This window comes from Clupea harengus, chromosome 6 (genome assembly GCF_900700415.2).
Source record: "Clupea harengus chromosome 6, Ch_v2.0.2, whole genome shotgun sequence".
NCBI classification, from domain to species: Eukaryota; Metazoa; Chordata; class Actinopteri; order Clupeiformes; family Clupeidae; genus Clupea; species Clupea harengus.
The window spans coordinates 28,889,105-28,910,481 of NC_045157.1; the positions used below are offsets into that span (position 1 = coordinate 28,889,105).

At 41.1% G+C, this 21,377-nt stretch overlaps 1 protein-coding gene across 2 annotated transcripts; it reads left to right on the plus strand.

The window, feature by feature from the left end:
- Positions 1-629: 629 nt before the first annotated feature.
- lingo1b (leucine rich repeat and Ig domain containing 1b) lies at positions 630-16,714 on the plus strand. Of its 2 annotated transcripts, none has more exons than XM_031569666.1 (2): positions 630-972; positions 13,439-16,714. In XM_031569666.1, exons 1-2 carry the CDS (start codon positions 961-963, stop codon positions 15,296-15,298), a joined length of 1,872 nt encoding a protein of 623 aa, XP_031425526.1. In that variant the 5' UTR covers positions 630-960; the 3' UTR covers positions 15,299-16,714. The 2 variants fall into 2 exon arrangements, with proteins under 2 accessions (XP_031425526.1, XP_012670281.2); XM_012814827.2 differs by having other exon boundaries at positions 13,442-16,714.
- Positions 16,715-21,377: the final 4,663 nt, after the last annotated feature.

Consider the following 21,377-nt stretch of genomic DNA (forward strand, 5'->3'; position numbering starts at 1 on the left):
CTCTCTCTCGCGCTCTCTCTCGCTCTTCTCCTTTCCTCTCTGACGGCTGTTTATTCTCTGTGCCTGTTTACCTCCTTGACTCATCCGTTTGTCACATTACAGCGAGGCACTCTTTTGATGATGGCTGTGTTCTGCATTTTGCATAATAAGGGAGCATTAATCACCATGTGCTGACAGTCTGATGGGGCTGTCTGGGTCTGAATCAAGTGAGCACAGCACAGCGCAGCACAGCACAGCACAGCACAGCACAGCACAGCACAGCACAGCACAGCACAGAGCAGCACAGAGTAGCACAGCTCTCCTCCATCACCCTCTCCTCGCCAGCTGCTTCACACATCTCCATTTGCACCATTTTCCCTGGCTCCCTCTCTCTTCCAGCCGCTCCCACTCTGTACAGGGGGAACTGAATTTCATTAGTTCCATCGGCCCTGTTTTCGGTATTGTGCAGCCGGTCTCTCTCTTCCTCACTCTCTCTCTCTCCCTCTTTCTCCCTCCTTCATTCTTCTCCTCTCTGCCAGCCAGTCTTGAAAACGCTCCCCCTCATCTTTGCCCCCACCCCTCCTCAATCTCTCTCTCTCCCTCTCGCTCTCTCTCTCTCTCTCTCTCTCTCCCTCTCGCTCCCTGCTGCAGCTCCTCCCTCCACCTTGCACAGTAGCGGCTCCTCCTTCTCCATCTTTTCCTGCTCACTCTGTGCCTCTGTCTCCTAGGTACAGCATGTATGTGATCATATCTGAGCGTGTGTGCCTGTGTTTACATGCCATCCTCCATCTGAGAGCCCAATGTCTGCATCTAGAGGAGCCGACCCCGCTGGCGCTCCCTTCTAAATGGTTCCTGTGTCTTTAGGGGTTTTCCCTATGACTGTCTTCAAAGGCCCGAGAATCTCTCTCCAGCACTCAAAGGCAATTTGGATTTAACACCAATCGTGGCAGCATGGAATAGCCCAACGGTCGGATTCTCTGCATGACGATTGTGGTAAGGAGTTTCTGACTTTATGATTGGGATTACAATTAGCTCAAATGTGGGAAGCCTCGTTTTCAGCAGGACAGTGGTGGGATGGGATAGCGTACTCAGATGGGAGTCGGGAATTGTCAAGGGAGAAATATGTGTCTGAGAGGAAGATAGAGAAGGTTCACATTCAAGAGGATAAATGCTGAATAATGGTGCTCAATATATATTAGACATTAGATTCAAAATCACCAAGGTCATGTATGCAGGAAAATTCAGCTCCTGTAAGGTGTTCATGTTTGAATACAAATGTTTACTGTGTAAGGGCATGTGTGTGTCTGTGTGTGTGTGTGTCTGTGTTGTGTGTGTGTGTGTGCGTGTGTGTGTGTGCGTGCGTGTGTGTGTGTGTGTGTGTGTATGTGTGTGAGTTTATATATGTGTGTGTATGTGTGTGTGTTGAGGCTGTCATCCTATAGCATGTCAAGACATTTCCTCAAAAACCTTAATAAAAAAAAAAAAATAAAAAAACACTTTCTGGATGATCTTCAAAATGGCATCTGTAGGATTTTGTGTGGAGTTGCCAGAATGTCTCTCTATTGAGTTGTACATCTGACAGATTTTGTATCATGCATGTGTTAGTGATCCATTTAAAAATATCATAGCTGCATTGTATGGTATAACATTAGCGTCTCTCCTTTTTTGGATGGAGCAAGGCACTGCACAATTATATTCCTAATTTACCTGTCAGTCATAGTATTACTCATCTCCATTTCCTGCTCATTGTAACGTATTCTAACATGCTCAAACCCGTCAACCGTTATGTTCATGTGTGTGCTTTTGCATCTGTGCTGCATCTGATGCATCGGCAAATCATATATCAGAGTTAAGATGTCTAAAAATAGACACACAAAAAACACACAGGTCCAAAGCTTCCAGAGATGAATCCCTTGTCTATTTAAAAATATATATATATTGTCTATTTGTATCTTTGCGTGTATGTACTAATCAAAACATTACTTCATTTCCTGAAAATGTTTATTGATAGCGTTTGCATTCACAAAGGATTTAGCTTGGGTGGTAACAGATATTGGTAACTGACACTTGGTATCTCCAACAACATAGCACCCAAGATTCAATACGATAAGATGCTGCTACGAGATAACATTCCTCTTGTGGCACAGTAGTGCACAATACACTCTTCCATATAAGCACTCCTGCCATAGATCCTCTCACTATAGAAACTTTACAACTCCCAAATTGCTTTCTCTTTTTCCCTCCAGACAACCCCCCCCCCCCCCCTGCATGGGTGCCCTCTCTCTGTTTCCAATCCCACTCATTCCGCACCACTCTAAGGGAGTTAAGGGTGAATACGAGCGAGCCTTATCATGTTGTTAGGAGTCGTACAAATAGATTGGAAGTGAACTGGGCCTCACTGTGGAGGGTTGCAGGAAATCAGAGGATATCAGCGTAATGGCTCATTTCTGTCACACAGAATGAGGGGCTGTTTCGAACGGTGGGCACATGGCACGGGGGGCACAGAGAGTGCCTCTGTGAGGGGAGCCGTGGAGGCAGATCAGACGTGGACCACTCAATCTTGCCTCCCACAAATGTATTCAGAAGGTCACAGTGTCACTACACTGCCGCAGACTCCCCATTAAAATTTCATAAAAACAGCTTTATGTAAAATATGAGACAGACATGTAAGAGGGATGGAAGTGTTTCCCCAGCCCATTCTTCTTTGGCTCTTTGGGGCGGGGTGTAATGGGGGGTGGATGGGGGAGAATGAAACGGCACAGTGAGGGGGAATCATTTCATTGTTTTTTTGTGATGGGAGAATGATTTCATTGGTTTTTTTTTAATATTTGCTACCAATTGGAGCCGTTTATCTGTGCACCAAAAAAAAAAAAAAGAGATGCAGAAACATGCAGAATGGGCTATTATTGATCAAATGAATGTGCTGTCATTTGAATACAACTCTTGGTATTTCACTCGTGTTGGCTTTATATGGGAGCCCCTGCAGTTATTGTCATAGGAGCTCGGCCAGGCTGACATTCCTTATAGGATTACATTTACTCATTTCTCTCTTTTTTTTCAATTAACCCCCAAACAAAGATCTCAGTGTGCTTAGGAGGGGGAAAATGTTTGAATAATTAGCAGCTTAGCCCTCTGGTTGCGGTGAAATTTTTTGAGCGAATCTCTGGAGTGTTAATGAGAGAAGAGGAACACTTCATGGAATTATTATTAGACCTTGTCAGAGAGCTGGAGACAGACTCGGGTGGAACGGGTACCAATTAGACCGTGCGCGGCTAGCAATCGGACTCACTGCAGTGAATGCTAATTCATCAAAAACCCATCTAAGAGACTACACATTGTAACACCTTCCATATCTAATGAACGACTATGAGGCTGATGTCTCACATAGGTGTACTGAAAGTGTCTCATCAGCTTAACCAAGGGCCTGTGCAAGTGGGTGCATGTCTGAGAAATGGTCTTCCTGACCCAAGCATATTTAAATGCAGACTTTGCACTGTAATCCACAGACATTAAGTCACAGCAGTGGGCAGTAATGTGCAGCAACTGTCTCACTGGCTGAGAGGGAGGCTACGGTCACTCTCTCTCTCTCTCTCTCTCTCTCTCTCTCTCTCCCCCCCAACCCATGTTGGAGCCATATCTGCTTCTTGCTTGCACTGTGTCAGATAGCAACCTAATCCAATTTGATCCAAAGCAAGTCCATCAGGGAGTATTAGTGTCACAGCATAGCTTTATTCAATGTATGTTCATAGGTTTGTGAATCTGTATATTCATTCAATCTTGTATTTTTATTAGCTAACACAAGGTGTCCACAGACTAGTGAGATGTTGCCCGTTCCATAGAAAGAGTGTTTGGATTGATGAATTGATGATTATGGAGAAATGTAATCCTGGTGGTGGTTTGCGATTCAAGTCACCTTTTCCATTAAAGACCACGGCATTCAGAGTTAGCATTAACCACTTTAACTTCTTTCCAATGAAACATTTATAAATATTATCATCCTAGATGGACTCAATGACCCAGATGCTGACATTAATTATGTTAAATACCCGCCATGAGGTTTACAACAATTCAGGATGCAGTTATGGAGGATATCTATCAGAATATGGAGCATTTCATAGGCATACCCTTTTGTAACAGTAGCAATATTGATTTTGCCTTTCCTTTTGTGACTTTTTTGTCCTCTACATGTGTCAGAACTGCTCTAAGCATTTCTACATCAAGGTGTACGCTGGGTGCTTTTGTGAACTGTTCTATTTCTCTGCTCATGAAAACTTGAGCTTTGATCCCAAGTCTTGTGTAGTCAAAAGAAAGATCAAAAGAGCCAAACAACACAGTCTATACAAAGCACACAAAATAAAAGAACAAGTTCTGTGTCACAATGTTATGCTATTGAAAAGAAAAAGAAAAATTCTTTCACATTTCACATCTTTCAGTTCTTGCAATTATCTCCAGACGTAATGCTGAACATTAAGTAAGTTGCATGTGGAGCATTCAAGAGTAATGAGCAAGGCAGAACATCTAATTATTGATTTGACCCTCACTGATAAAATGTGAACCACAGATAAAGAAATTGCTCTCTCCAAGAGGCAAAATCTGTTTCCATGCTGATAGTGGATGGCTAAGGACTCGTTCATGAAAATTAAAAACAAGTGGTTACAAGCAGAAAACAGGTCTATGGATGGTAGTGCCAGAATACCGTACCTAAAATATTGTAAAACTTTTCATTCAAACTCTCTTCATATTCCATGATTTAAATTGTATTTAGCAGGTTTCTCCTAAGCTGAACAAAATATTCAGTGCCTAACTTTTAAGAAGCGTAGGTTTCAGACTTGATTTATGGCCATCTCAATGATGCAATGCCTAAGACTTGAGAACTATGGTATATTTAACCCAACGTTCCTGTCCCAAAATCCTAGAGCACAACAGCATTTTCCAACTGAAATGTTTGTTTGGAACTCAGCCCTAAACTGTGTATACACGTAGAACATTATTATGTATTCACTGGCTTGAGGCAGTCCTTTTTTATGAAATCAAATAAGAAGCCCTTCTCCTTATAAGGGTTGTTTCCATAGATCACATCAATTATAGAAAATATATGAGATAACGCTGACAATTATCTCATGATTCATTTTCACACGTAATCCTGTAGATCCAGCTCTAACCATTAGAATGGGCACAGATTTCTGTTCTCTCAAAGGATGGTGTTAAAGCACAGAATTATTGAGACATTATTGACAAATATTAAGAAATATGAATCAAGAATATTGAGAAATATCAGTAAACATAGACTTTGAAGTGTGTGTAAAATCTGCACCTTTATATTTCCTGTGAGTTGTATAGTATATTATTGTACTGCTGCTTTGTAGTGCATCACTGGAAATCACCAATGCATTGTGGGAAATTGTACATAAATAAAACAGTATCTTACTGTAGAACTGATGTCCTGCATAGTACTGTGTATCCCACAATGGCATTGAAAAATATGACCTTTTATTGTGAAAGGCTTGCTCCAGTGGATTCAGCCCTATATAAAGTGCATTGTCAATTTCTAATAGCACTACATTGCAATTGCAATTACAATTGATTTGAATTGAAATGGAAAAGCAAGAAAATATCAAAAATAAAAAGTTCTTTAAGATAAATAAATCAGGTCAGTGGTCAGAACCTTTAATAATTCTCTGCTTTGACCCATGACCCGTGTGCAAAGGTGTTAGCAGCATAACGCTGTACGACAATAGAGTATGTCTGATTATGGTGCAGTACTGGTGTTTTTGACTGCCACATATGTGTTTAAATGCTCTTCTATATCTAGTCACAATACATGAAGAGATACGGCTGGTCAGGTGCCAGTGTGTTTACAGGTGTAAAATATGTAGAATTGACATCCCAAAGAAGCTACAGTGCTCACATTTCAGTTTATGAACTAAGCAGTCTAGTTTATTTAACAAAGTGAAAGTACAAGTAGCTTGCATACTTCATCAGTATGCATCTCTCAGGAATCAAACCCACGACCTCTATGCTCCGTTCCTGTTACAGAATGACTGGCTGATTGCTATCCCAATATCTTGTCATGAATTTGAGATACAAAAACAGCCTTCACACTTAAGATGTCAACACAAGTGAATAAAAAGAGCACAAGAAAAGCTGCAAAAAATAGATAGTACCTTTTTAAAATGACTTGGGTAGACTTGTGAAGTGCCTCAACAAAACTTTAGAATGAAATAGCTTATAATATTAAAATTCTTTAAAATGTACAAATAATAACAAATGTCATGGCCTTTTTTACTTTAAACTTAAACAGAGGCTATTTGTGCCTAATGTGACAGTATATTTCCAAAGTGAATCTATTATTTTATTTAATATTTTGTTAATATATCATTGTGTGCTTTCCATTGTGTGAATTCATGTAGTTCAGCTGGTAAAGGACCATAGGTTCAATACCCAGAAAGCATCCTGATAAAAATGTATGTTAAGCATCAGCTAAAGGGTTATATAATCATTCACAGTATTACTTCTGACACCAAAAAGAAATTATCCACAAAAGAACATTATAATTCATGAGCTAATCACACAAAAAAGGCCTGACTTTCCAAATGGTTCATTTGATTTCCTTATAACATTCCCATTGAATAGGTTACATTTCCCCACAGTGCAATTGTGATTGACAATAATTCTCTGCATAACAGTACTACAGTACTATCACAGATCATAAAACCAATTCTGACAAATGTTGTAACATTATGTTTTTCTTAACAGGACTGTGTTTAGAAAAGTTACCTGATGTGCTCCAATGCCAATCACAAATGCATTGGACAAAAGGGATATAGCCACAACATGATATATACCATGATGTACCAAAGTATTTCATTCAAAAAATTAAGTAAGATGGCTGGTTAACCAGCAAATGTGAAGTCACCAAAAGTGTCAGATGTCTAGCCAAAATGGTTAGAATGGCCAACTCCAAAGCAGTTCTGCACAATGATACTGTTCAAGACTCGTTTAAGGAGAAGCACACTCCATTGTGTTGTAAACTGGGATTGATAACCTCCGCACTCCCACTGTCATGTCCTTGAGCGAGTACACTGAGAGAGAACCATTGGAGGGTCTAATGGTTTGAGGCTCAATCATTTGCAGCCTTTCTGTATACTACTGTACTCGTATTGGTACTTTAAGAAATTAAACAGTAGCTCAGTGTAAAACAATATTACAATGATTTATTAGCCAATGTCTGCCAGATAGATACTGATAGAGAGTTAGATACTGCTGTTTGTTAGTTCGTTTTTTTTTTTACAGTAGACTTATTCCTGATATAGATTCAAAATCAGTATGACATGACGTGACTTCCTGTTGACTTGAGGTCAATCCTGTTGAGGGTGATTACCTCTGGTTATTTACTGGAGATAAAATAAAACGTTTTTTTTTTTTCAGCAGCCATCTTCTTACTGTCAATACTATGTCGATACAGTACTAGTTTCCAGCAACGTAATGTTTTCACTGGAAATGTGTAACAGTGTACTCTTAGAGGCTTGTTTTCTCTATCTTTTCAACAACACTGAACACTGCAACATTGCAGTTACATTATGCATATGCTTCACTTTGAATGATCAGTACATTTGTACCGTAATTCTCTGACATGCATCCAAAGGAGTGGTATCCAGTGATATAACTGACACAGACCAGTTTCTTGTCAGCCACTTGAGGTATTTGTTATACGACCGAACGGACATCATTTCTGTACGTGTCTAACCCACCCACAGAAGTCAATTGTACATGCAAACAAATATCAAAAGATTTGAGTAGATTTTGTAAATATTTTAGTCCATTGATTATTTATGCAATGCCTTAATTTAAGGAAGGTGTCAAATCGTCTTGGCATGATAGCGTACCCCACAAATCAGACACAGATCTTTAAAGTCCACATCTCCTGAATATAGTGAAAGAGTCATGAATATGTTAAAATAATAAAAGCAGAGTGATGGACATATGAAGAGTTATGACCATGTTAAGAATTGGAGTATGTAGAAAGGAAAATAGTCACCTTTAGGCCCTCATTCATTTATGTTATAATTTCTTGAACAACTAAATGTGGGCAGCAAGCAGTTAGAGAGTTGCATTTAGAACAACAACATTATTACAGCATCTAGCAGCAGTAGATACCCCATCTAGAGGCAGTGAGATTCGAGACATCATAGTTAGACTGATAGATATTAATGATGAAGCTTTCCTTTTTCATTTCAACCCAGAGTACCGTCCCAGAGAACTGCAGGAAGAGAAAGGCCCTCAGAGCATTGCAGAGGTTTCCCAGCTCAGCAGTGCTGTGCCCCTCAGTCAGTCTTCCACCACTGGATCTGTGCTTCAGTACTGCTGACAGGCATTCTTCACTTGTTCTCATGTTCTTTGTGGCAGACGTGCACCAGGCACCATGTCATTTCCCCCCAGCACCTTTTGATATGATGAACCTTTGAATACTCATTTTTTCGCCAGGCGTGTGGTCCCTTGGGAAACCCGATGAGAGTATTGAACTCTTATGTTTGAAGTAAAAGCAGTATGGTTCAGAACAGTACAACTCACACATGCGTGAAGTGTAAGAACTGATGTAGAAACAGTATGATTTTCAGACAATCACAACTGACATGTTTACAAAATGGCAGAGAAGAGCAAACGTTCTCGTTCGGGAAGGCTCATGGAAGACTACACTACATTTCTCTGTGATGTATTCAAGTAGTGTGTTGAGCCAGAGGTAGGGAAGTGTGTATAATCTGAGTCCTGGAACAAACTAATTATTGTATGCCCCATCAAATCTATATAAACAAATGAAAAATAGTATGTGATGAGGACAGAGCGTTATAAAAAGAAAAGAAAAACATTTCTATCACACCCTTCAGAAAAATCAGTGGCTCCAGGGATACTAAATTTGCACTGTTGCTTTAATTTATGAGTAATGGAGAGACAGGAGCAACAGTGGTGCACTGTGCACTGTGCTCAAGGTTACCACCAGGGAGAGAGAGGGAAGGGGAGAGAGAGAGAGAGAGAGAGGGAAGGGGAGAGAGGGAGTGAGTAGAGAGCCATCCTGATGAAATGAGCTCTCTGGGTTGAATTACATTTTTTTCCTGTTCTGTTTGAGGGGAAGGATATCACACTGAGTGTTCAAGCTGATGTGCAGTACAACATGAAATAAAAATCAATCAAGCAATATTTCACATGCCTGTGTCAAATAGCAATAAATTATGCAGACCTGCTCCAGTATCCCAATTTTTTATTTTTGTGACAGTTTTTAAAAAAAGGGATGTTGAGTTGGCACATTTAAAGGTCTCACATTAGTCATTCGTTCCTTGCCTTTATAAGTTTGCTGGGAACATAAATGCAACTGTTTTTTTTTTTACAGTGGGAGCGCTAATTGATTTGCTGTAGTCCTATGGTAGAGAGCCCAGCGTGTGCTAAGTGCTACAGATGAGAACCAGCCTCTAGTGTGTAGCACCTCTCCATCTTATTGCGATTCTCATGTTGTCCTCTCTGCAGGTAATCTATTTCACCTTTAACAGTGGAACAACAGCAGCAGCATCTAAAAGTGATTATTTTCCCCTTTTAAATGAACGATATACATGCATGAATTGTTCGCGTTTTAAAGATGGCGCTACCGGTGCGAATGGCCACCAGAAAAGGGAGAACTGGATGATACAGGCTATACACCGAGGGGAACACGGAGCTTGAGTTCCCACTAATGAGTGCACGCTGTCTGGCATCTGCAGCAGACGCAGCTTTGAGACACAGCAGAGGTGGGTTTCGGGGAAGAATATGGTCATGTGGATGAAACGCTCCTTATCCGTCAGCCCAAACACGATTACATATTTGAGATCCCGTTATTGATCTTGAATGCTAATCGTGAAATGGAATGCCTGGTGACAAATCATGCATTTGATCTCACAGGAGACTGTGTATGAACATGTGATGTTGCAGTGGCAAAATGTACAGTGCTGATGGCGTATATGAATGATGTGGTGGAGGATGATGCATTTGCCATCAGCATACAATATAAATACATTTGCATATTGTTTATGCCTCACTGTAAACACACAGTCTGCACCGGCTGGGTTTGTTGTAGAAGCCTCTTGTGGGTCGGTTGTAATGAAATTAGAATGGTCTTGACTCAGTTCGAATTACAGAGGCCAAGTGCATTCTTCAACGCTGGAAAGCAACTGCCCAAATATTGAAATAGAGGCCTGGGATTAATTATCAGTGATATACTGTCAAAGGTCACTGGTTTAACCCTGTGGAATCTACGTAGTGCGCAGAAGAACTACATGATTGTGCTGAGATTTTTCCATTTAAAAGTAAATTGAAATGAATTTACTGAAATGATGTCTGCATCTTTCTGCTTTAGTCTGCCACTCAGAGGGAAGGAAAAGTATTCTGTCTTGGAAGCAGGCAATCATGACCACCTAGGGGGCATTGCAATCAATGCCACAGAATCGCCTGCCATTAGTTACTCTTATAAACCAGGTAATGTCTATCCAACTTCACTCGGAAATCCATTCTGAGAGATGCACTGCACCTACTTTCACTCTGAGGTGAAAAGATGAACTTGGAGAAATGATTTCTCCTTTGTTCTGTTTTATGGCAGATATGTAAATCGTGGAGGCTTTTTCGAGGATTGGAGAATTGGAGGTGGGTGTTAGTTCAGGGGGAGATTATGGATTACATGCTCTCAGTGTTCTCCTTGGGAACACTTGGACTGTTTTGAACAGCTCGTTTTTGATCCAACCCAAACAGACCTTAATAGATAAAAGCATCATGACAGAGCTAAGGTGAGTTTATACAACGCAGAGCTGAACATCTTGAGACACTTCTATACGTGATTGGAACATCTTCACTGACACCACTGTGTCACTGGCTCTTTGATGTGAAATGTTCCCAGTATGCTGCAAGCATCCGCTGCCCTGTTTTACCTTTTCAGAAGACATACCCACAAAAAGAAGCTTATGGAGTGTCACCACTTGAACTGTAGCGCAAATGGCAGCAACAAAATATATGTGTGTGTTGAACTGCAATCTTGAGCAATGACCCACAGATCAGTGTGGTGAAAAATGCAAAACAGACGGTTGCTGGGATTGTATTGTCTATTTTATTGTACATTGTATTGTGCTTCTTTTGCATGCATGCCACACTTAAATTGTTTTATTCAGCTTCTACAGTCCATTAGAACTCACATGCACTTATAGCATAATTCTTGTAATTGAATTGTAATGAGAGTCTCAGAATGCAATAATAATGTAGTGTTCATAGCCAAAAGGTTAGCTTCTTCACCAAGATATTTGATCAAATATATTTTTTGGTAAACAGAAAAAATAAGCTGCAATTAAATGGCGTGTTAGGGCTGTTTGAAAAACAAGATGCTCTCATGTACGACTGTTTACTTCTGTAACCAGTGATAAAAGCCTTCACCAATACTTGAACCTTAACATAGAGCTATTAAATAATGGAAACAAATGGCTCCAATAACATATAGACTATTGCAATGAGACACATCCATCTTGCTTTCCCCTTCCATTTTATGATTCACCACAGTCTCATCGGTGTGATCCCGTACATGCGTAGTATGTCACTGTACCTGGGCTCAGAGGAGATGGCTTATGAATTCATTATGACTTCGACATCCTTCCCTTTTGACGTCATGACCCTCTTTCCATCTGCTGCTACGAGTCATTTGAATAGAATTACTCAGACGTCTGAACAAGCAGTCACCACTTGGTCCTAATTCATGTCGATTTAGTGAGTCACACAGGTGTGAGTGCTGATTACATCACAACATTCCAAGTCAAGGAAACACAGACAAACAGACAGGCAGACAGACAGACAGACAGACAGACAGGCAGGCAGGCAGGCAGACAGACAGACAGACAGACAGACAGGCAGGCAGGCAGGCAAGGTTTCATCCATCTTATGAGTCTCTATGCAGGTCTGGCACAGAAGCTGTTTCTCTCTGTCTCTCTCTGTCTCTCTCTCTGTCTCTCTCTCTGTCTCTCTCTCTCCTTTGAAGCAATGAAGCAATAAAAGGGCTGAGATGAAGTAGTGGGTGAGGTGGCTTTTCCTCTGCAGCAACTCAGAGCTGGCCAGGTGGACATGTTGCTGCGTTCAGGCCTTTTTCATCTTGGCTTTTTGCAGAATTTAGCCAGGGAGAAGCATGTCAGCTACTGCTTCACAGCTGGGTGTTGTCTTTTTATTATCATGCACAATTACCCTTAAAGCGCCCCGCCCCTCCCCTCCCTCAGCTTGGAAAAGCATGGCGAAGCAGTATCAAAAACAAATCCATAGTACCTGGTGCTCTTGATAAAATGCCAGAGACCAGATCAATGAGGACATTAATTGCAACCTCATCAGTAAATAATCCTTCTTTCGGTGCTCTAAAAACGTTTCATCATGATGGCTGGCAACAAAACATTTTGGAGGGAAGGCATCCGCATGTTAAAGAGTTCAAAGGTGCTCTGCCAACTTGTCTTCGTGTTTCCATAGGTCTGTTGTTTCATTCAAAGGTCATATTGACAGTTACACGATAAAGACCTCTGTTTTTCTGCTATCAGATTGCTGCTCTGTCTGCCCTGAGCTGGGATCTTCCATCTCTCATATTGTGTTAAATAAATAGACAATTGACCTGGAAAGAACAACCGAATAACTGGAACATCAAAGTGAATACTTAAATATGTCTACAAAGCACACAAGATATTTAGTCTCTATTGGTTAAATATAATGGTGATAATACAGAACTTCACTCTTTAAAACCAAGAAGAGATCTGTGAACATGATGACATCAGAAAATGACATGGATGAAATGACAGTCTAATGACATTGAGTGTACCATGCTCCTTGCCCTGAGATTGCTGAGTGATAGATGGATAGATAGACTTGTAGAGTTATGTTGGTTTATGTAGTTGTATGGTCAACATCAACAAAGCAGATGTTTCACTGATGCAATGATCCACTGTACATTGGAGTACAACAGGCACAACCGCTGACTTACTTTTTCACATGACTGCGCTCCCCTCTGCACACTGGTGGATTATCAGCTTTGCCACTTACTGTTAAGGAAAATATATTTTTTCCTGTCAAAATGTCATAACACTTCCACCTGTGGTGAAGATTTTGTTGAGCAGACATTTTATGAATGCTGGAATGGAGGACATCTTATTTCCTCTTCCACCAATATGTTTTTTTTGGTACTCAAGTGTACAAGCATTATATCAATCATGTGTCTCTGTTTTCGATACTGTAGAGTTTTATCAGTTTTCACCTTCTTACTTATTACAATGAGTATTCATACTCATACTCATACTTTCATACTTTCATACTTCACATTCATATGTGAAGTGAACCATTTCTAATGTGGCTTGTGCATCTAGGTCAAATGTGTTAAATATTCTCTTAAAAAGTATGCATGACAAGACATCTCTTCTGTGCATCTCAGCAGGTAACCAGCAGGATGGCGGCTGGCGAGGCAGGGGGGTCCAACTACCTGGTGGCCTGCTGGCAGCCCATCCTGATCCTGATGCTGGGCACCGTGCTCTCCGGCTCTGCCACGGGCTGCCCGTCTCGCTGTGAGTGCGTTGGCCAGGAGCGCTCAGTCGCGTGCCATCGGCGTAAGCTCATAGCGCTCCCCGAAGGGATCCCCATCGAGACGCGACTGTTAGACCTCAGCAAAAACCGCCTGAAGACCATCAATCCAGAGGAGTTTATCAACTATCCCCACCTGGAGGAGCTGCAGCTGAATGAGAACATAATCTCCGTCATTGAGCCGGGAGCCTTCAACAATCTTTATGGCTTGCGGACGTTGGGCCTGCGAAACAATAAGCTTAAGCTCATTCAGCTGGGTGTCTTTACAGGATTAAGCAACCTGACCCATCTGGACATCAGCGAGAACAAGATTGTCATTCTGCTGGACTACATGTTTCAGGACCTGTACAACCTGAAGTCGCTGGAGGTGGGAGACAACGACCTGGTCTTCATCTCCCACCGAACCTTCCATGGCCTCAGTGGCCTGGAGCAGCTCACCATAGAGAAGTGTAACTTGACCTCTCTGCCCAAAGAGGCCTTAAGCCATGTCCATAACCTGCTGACACTGAGGCTGCGGCATCTCAACATCAATGCCATTCGGGATCACTCCTTCTGGAAACTCTATCGCCTACAGGTGCTGGAGATAGCACACTGGCCACTCCTGGATACTATGACCCCAAAGTCTCTCTATGGGCTCAACATCACTACCTTGTCAATCACCCACTGCAATCTCACAGCCGTCCCTTATCAGGCTATTCGCCACCTAGTTTACCTTCGCACTCTCACTTTGTCTTTCAATCCTATTCATACTATTGAAGGGAACCTACTGCACCACCTGCTCAGGCTTCAGGCCTTTCATTTGGTAGGGGGTAGACTGGCCACGATCGAGCCGTACTCCTTCAGAGGGCTTAACTACCTTAAAGTTCTCAACGTGTCAAGCAATATCCTCAGCACTTTAGAGGAATCTGCCTTTCACTCAGTGGGCAACCTGGAGACCTTAGCGCTCCATGATAACCCCTTGGCCTGCGACTGCCGTCTCCTGTGGGTGTTTCGCCGACGCTGGAGGCTCAACTTTAATCGTCAGCAGCCCACGTGCGCCTCGCCGGAGTTTGTGCAAGGCAAGGAATTCAAGGATTTCCCTGACGTTCTGCCAGCCAAGTATTTCACCTGCCTTAAGTCAAAGATCCGGGACCGCAAGGCCCAGCACAAATTTGTGGATGAGGGAACCACGGTTCATTTTGCATGTCAAGCCGACGGTGATCCAGCCCCGGTGACCATATGGCAAACGCCACGGAAGCAGTTCATCACCATCAAAACCATTGGGCGACTCAGCGTATCCCCGGATGGCACCCTGGAGGTGCGCTATGCCCAAATCCAAGACAATGGCACATACACGTGCATCGCCAGCAATGCAGGGGGAAATGACACCCGGCTTGCCCACTTGCATGTGCAGAGCTATTCCCCCAACTGGCCCCATCAGCCAAATAAAACATTAGCCTTCATTTACAATCAGCCCAGTGACAGTGGAGCCAATGCCACCACAGGAATGGTGCCCTTCCCATTTGACGTGAAAACTCTGATCATTGCCACCACGATGGGATTTATTTCATTCCTCGGCGTTGTGCTCTTTTGTCTTGTTCTCCTCTTCCTCTGGAGCCGAGGGAAAGGCAACGCAAAGCCAAACATTGAGATTGAATATGTACCTAGGAGGACGGATGCTGGCGACAGCAGTCCAACTGACGGGCCCCGTAAAATCAATATGAAAATGATGTAAGAACAACGTTAGAGCTGAATGAACAGTTTCTTTGAAGCCATGCAGCTCATTATGTGATTATTAATAGAGATATAAATATCTTGAAAAAAAAGCCAACCCCTCAGTGTTTTAAGATTTCCATCAACAGGTTCCTAAAAATGCACACCTGGATGGAACTACTGGAACTCATGTGTATGTGGATTTGTATGGGCAATAGATTGTTTAAAACTGAGTACAATTCACTTTATTTTCTGTGTAAGCCAGAACTCAAAAGGCAGATTGTTATTCGGGTCTGTTTTTTTTGTCTGTGGTTTCTTGTACATTGTTATTTCTATGTACATAGGGCAATGCACTTGTTGTATGCTAATGTTAAAAAGATGTTCATGGGCTGGTGAGCCTATTAGCGTGCATGTATTGTATAAGCACAGATAAAATACATGTCAACTCAAAAGACAACACCACCATAAAATCTCCATTGTGATTTTGGTGACAGTTTGTATTACATAGCCCTTATTACATTGTAACAGTGCCATTCAGTACCATCCAACATACTAGTTATCAATGTGAAAAAGCACATTGAACCTTTGAACTACCATACCCTTAACCCACCCCAACTGTAACTGTAGTGCAAAATCGTAGTGTGCTGTTATCATTACTCATCATTACTCCATATATTACATTGTAGCAAGGGCTATATAAGGGAAACTGTGACCATTTTGTTTATACAAAATGAGACAACTACATTACGAATATTTGAAATATATAAAAAATATGCTTGACAATCATATTATAAAGGTCAAGTGTGAAATGCTTAAAAAAAAGTTCCATGCCAAGTTATTACTGAATTAATGACATCCGCTTAAATGTTTTTGGCCAAATGTAGCTTTATGTTTCTTAAGGCTACCCGGCAGAGATACATACGTGTGGTGAATAGTGTGACACTTGGTAGCCATAATGTGAAGGACACACCTGGTAACACAAAAGCATTCAAGTCTCTATTTACAAGTTGGTTTGGTAAACTCTGCCTTTTCTTCTCCCTTGTTTTCAGCATAACTAACAAACATTGTAAAGCAGGGTTTTGTATTTGTTGAGAACTGTCTTGTGCTGTTCTTGGTTTCACAAGCCATGGGGAACTCTGGGGGAAGAGTGTTTATCAAACCTTGAAATGCCATCCTCACTGATTTTGGGGTACAAAAAATGTACAACATTAAAACGGTAAGCTTTTATAAAATGTCGATTTTCTTTTCTCTTCAACCTCGCATACAAAAGTGTGTAAGAAATGAATAAATGGAAATGACCTTAGCTTAAAGAAGTAACCGACTGATTACTGACAGAAGGGTATGAATGTAATGCAGTGTAAGCATATCATTTGGTAAGTGTTGATCCCCATTTCATAAAGCGAAACCATCATGTTCTGGTATGTTTTGCACAATAGTGTTTCAGTTTACACAGCAACCTGCCGTTATTTATATTAGTTGACCACTGTAATGTATGAATGCCAGTTCAGGACTTTTCTTATTGACTCCCTATGGTTTATAGAGTTAGGCCCTGCATGTGAAATCATTTTATCTCTCATGGTTTTAACAAACAGATGTTGGTGACATTCCGAGACATGTGCAGGACTGGACAGATAAGGAAACACTGAAATCTAAAAAGGAAAAACAAAGTGACTGCAAAATCAGCCTTTTGTTGTCTTTAAGGCTCTCTTGAATGGATCTATTTTAAAAATGTAAAGTGATATCACATTAGTCTGTCCACCTTGTATGACTCACAAAGCGGCCTTGCATCAGCCAAGTGCGGCTTTTAAATGTAGAGATCAAAAGATGGGCTGTGCAGGATCGGACAGAGACAGGAAATGGAGCATCTAGACGTAGGGTATTGACTATCTGGGGTGATGAGACATGAGGCATGAGTGAATAAAACATGTCATGCTGATATCTGACAACATGTCTGACCTACAAATTGAAGCAGTGTCTCTCCTTATGCACTAAGGGGGATTGCTCACCCAAAGTGACCTTCATACTGTTTTTCTCACTTTAAAAAAACGAAAAAAAAAAAAAAACAGTTTTCCCATCTTGTGTTCCACTGCCAGTATTTTTAGACTACACTGTTGCCAGGATGTCCACCGTACCTGTTCAATCTACAGCTTCCCAATTATGCTGATGGAGTTCAATAAAACACTTTGATATATGATGGCATTTGTTGGCTAAAAGGCCTGATCAAATACATCTCATTAGGTTCATTGGGGTGGAACATTGCCTGATTAAATTCTCAGCTTAGTGTAATAATGAAATGCATATTTTTCAGTACAAATGTAGAGAAATGAGGTATTAAGTATTAAGTATGACAGTCACTCTCATTGCCAAGCGCAGCTCAGCACTTTGAGTATAGACATAGTTGCTACTGCTGCAAAGCAAATAGCACCTCTGCAACAGCATGGATATGGTACAGTATATTTTATAATGTATGATGTCCATATATTGTGGTTCAGTTTAGCAGTTAACATCAGGACACAATTGTACACAATGTCCTGATTAGTTGACTAACCTGACAGTTGAGCCATGTAAAGAAACATCACAGGAAAAATATGGGTAAGATATTTGAGTGAATCAATCAACTTTTTTGCCTCTTCATATATATGCACCACACAATCTGGGGAAAGATAATGAGCCAATTTCACATAGTTTACCTCCAACAAGAACCTTCTGCTTTGTACCAATTATATTTAAAATAGCTCAGCTTCCTGTTGACATTTCTATGCTAGCAAACCCAAATACACCTGACAAATGACTTTAGAACTGTAACATTGGGGACGTGTGATTTGGATGTCAGGGGAATAAAGGGGATTTGAGGTGTGACAAGGACAAATCTTGGAGACTGCTATCTCCCTCCGTGAGTGAATGCAGACGCTCTCACCACTGAGAGGATGTGGGGCTCTCGAGCTGGATCAGTATGTAGGTCATGCACAGCCATCATTAAAATTACTGCCAAGACATTCTCACTCGCTATTTGACAATCAAGAATACACCATACGGCACAAATGAGTGGATTTTCAAAATAATCCTTACAAAAAACTCACGGCAGATAATACATAAAGAGAAAACACATTTAGCTATTAATTATTAAATACAAATCCATCTTTACATTATTTATTAATTGTGCCCTTGAATGTTTTATGGGGCCATGTTTTATGCTACTCTACATCAAAGAGGGCCGTGGAGTAAAATCAAAGGGTTGTGTAGTTGAATTTAAAGGTAGGGTAAGCAATGTATTTCTGAAGCATTTTTTGTTATATTTCTTGACATTTTCTTTACATCCTGACAGCACTGGATACATTAAAGGCGCAGTCTGTAGGATTTAGTGGCATCTAGCTGTGAGGCTGCAGATTGCAACCAACGAATTCTTCTCCCTGAAGCTATGATGGCCGTCAGGTGCCATAAAAATGCAAAAGGCTCTCTCTACTGCCAGTGTTTTGGTTCTGTCGGTAGACGAAGGGTAGACCCTAGACGATCGGCCTACCGGATGTAATTCTAGAATGTTTGATTGTATTAGCCAATGGGGTTTTCCGTTCCTGCCTGGTAACTAATCTTAACCCAGGACCTTTACTTTTTCGCTAAGCTACAATGTCGTTTGCCTGACTTTTAATGTGGTGTCACGTTTAACGCTGCTGTTCAACATTAATAGCAACTTGTGCTAGGTGTAATCTGTAGCGGTAAATAACATAAACGTCAATAACATGAGTGATTGATAAAGGATATATGTTACACATCACAAACACACATAATCGATGGGTTTTTTGTGTGAAAGTTATTTAATTGGTTAGCTTAAAGTACAGTATCTTACGTGAGCTAACTACCTATCGTAAAGGTGTTAATTATCGGATGGTGTGTGTTATCGGCAAACGTTCACGTTGTCATGTTAATCCATTAGTAAACTGAAGAATTTACATCCGGTAGGCCGATCGTCTAGGGTCTACGCTTCGTCTACCCACAGCTGTCAATAACAGCTTGCACTGCTAAACAAAACAAGAAAAGAAAGACAAAAATAGAAAAGGCCCTGACCAAAAAGAGGTTGCATAATACAAGAGGTTGAACAAGAATCAGTATGGCTTTTCAAAAATAGTAATACATGTGATTTCTATGGCAGCTTTGTGGAGTCCAGAGTGCTTTACAGAATTCATGCTCAATAGACAGGTAATGGGAAGCTGAGAGCAGTCTGTTCCGAAAAGCCGTACTGAGTGGCAATGATGGAGGAGAACCACAAAAGCTCAAGGGCTGTGTACCGAAAGGCATCTATGGTTAACAAACACAAACTCAGTGACAAACTTAGTAGCACAGTATGATATGGGGGTTATGGGAGTTGCGCAGGCACAGCCACCCAACTTGCCTCCTCTTCTCAGTCTGGCTGACAGTCAACCGACCACTCTGCCAAGGAAGTTCGTGGGCAGCAAAGGAAATAAGGATGAAGGAGTCCAGAAGCCGGGCTTGACAGTTCAGTAAAGGCACAGGAAGCCAGGCAGTTGTTGTTTGTTGGGATGGCAGTTAGCATAACAAGCTATTACTTAGCTTATAATTAAGCTCTTGAACACAACACAGCCCCAGCAGGTCAGGAAGTAACGATGGCAACAAGTGAGGGAGCTGAAGGGCCTAAAAAGGTTACTCCATTGTTGCTGTATTTCTGTTGGACAGGTAATGATCTGGTTTGTTTGTTTTGTAGGAATTTGTTATTTTCCTGAATTATGTAGCCAGTATAGCGAGCTATAGCTACCTTATGTTTTAGCCCAACATTGACATTAGCTACACTGTGAAAGCTTGTAGACTATGTAGCTTTGTTTACACATACCTTGTATGTAATCTAGCAGAGTAACGTTATATGTTTGCAACTTTGCATATTTGGTGTGTTGCCACAAGGGGGCACTGTACAAAGATGTTCACTTGAATAGGTGTTGTTAGTTCCACCTTTAAGTATCAAAAGGTCCAGCTAAAAAACTGTTGGCTTTAGTACCAAAAAACTCAGGCTGTTTGTAGCGCTGGTAGTAAATTACTGCCAAATTGTATCCTCTTATTTCTCAGAGTGCTTCCCATTCAGTCTATTTAAGATCTAGCACTGAATATTAATTTTAAACTTTATCTAGCACTATTAAAGCTGTGTTTTGTTACGAATGGATGAATAGGTGCATTTATATAGCCCTTTTCGCAACACCCCAAAGTCATTGTAAGATGATTCATCTCACAGCAACCAAAATGTACCCATAAGTTCTTATAGAAATTGACATTGCTGCCCATTGTTAATGCTTTCTTACCCTGAATGCTGTAAAGAGGATTTTCAGGAAATGAAGAGAATAATTGAGCTCAGCTGACTGTATAATTATGAAACAGGGATTCCTTTTGTGGTGTCAGGTGAGCTTCAGTTGTTTCTTCTGGTTGTCTCAAAGAGAGAGGGACAACCAGAAGAAACACAAACCAAATATCTTGCTTAAGTAAGACCTACAACAAGAGCAAAACTGTTTGACACAAAGTGCAGTGAGTAAAATATCATTTGTGTCTCTCAGCATAAAAGCCTCAGCAATGCACACTTTATCTCTGCAGGATACCCAACTACCACAGTCCTCCTACATCTTTTTTTCTTGTGTCAAAAATGTGACATACTTCCGCTGCATAGAAGAATAACAATTTTCAGCATACAAACATGGGAGTGCCTGGATGTTCAGTTTGTATTCGACGGCTTTGGTACATTCATTCATTCGTGTTGCATGAGCAGGGGCGGACTGGGGGGAAAAAGTGGCCCGGGAGATACTGTCAGACCGGCCCACTCAATACAATAATAATAATAATAATAAACTTTATTTTTATAGCACCAAGGCGCGCTGTCCAATCAATGCATCGCACGTATTGACCAGTCACATATTGGCCTTCTTGGAAAAATACCCCTACACTTATTACTTATTACTTATTACATCATATGGTTTTTTTTTATAACATTTGGATCCACCAATTTGCCTGGATGGACACATGGAATAAAATTATAATGGCTATTGTAAGTTACATTTGTAACACTCCAAGGTAGGTATAGTTTGCTAGATGAATATGACTGATGGTTA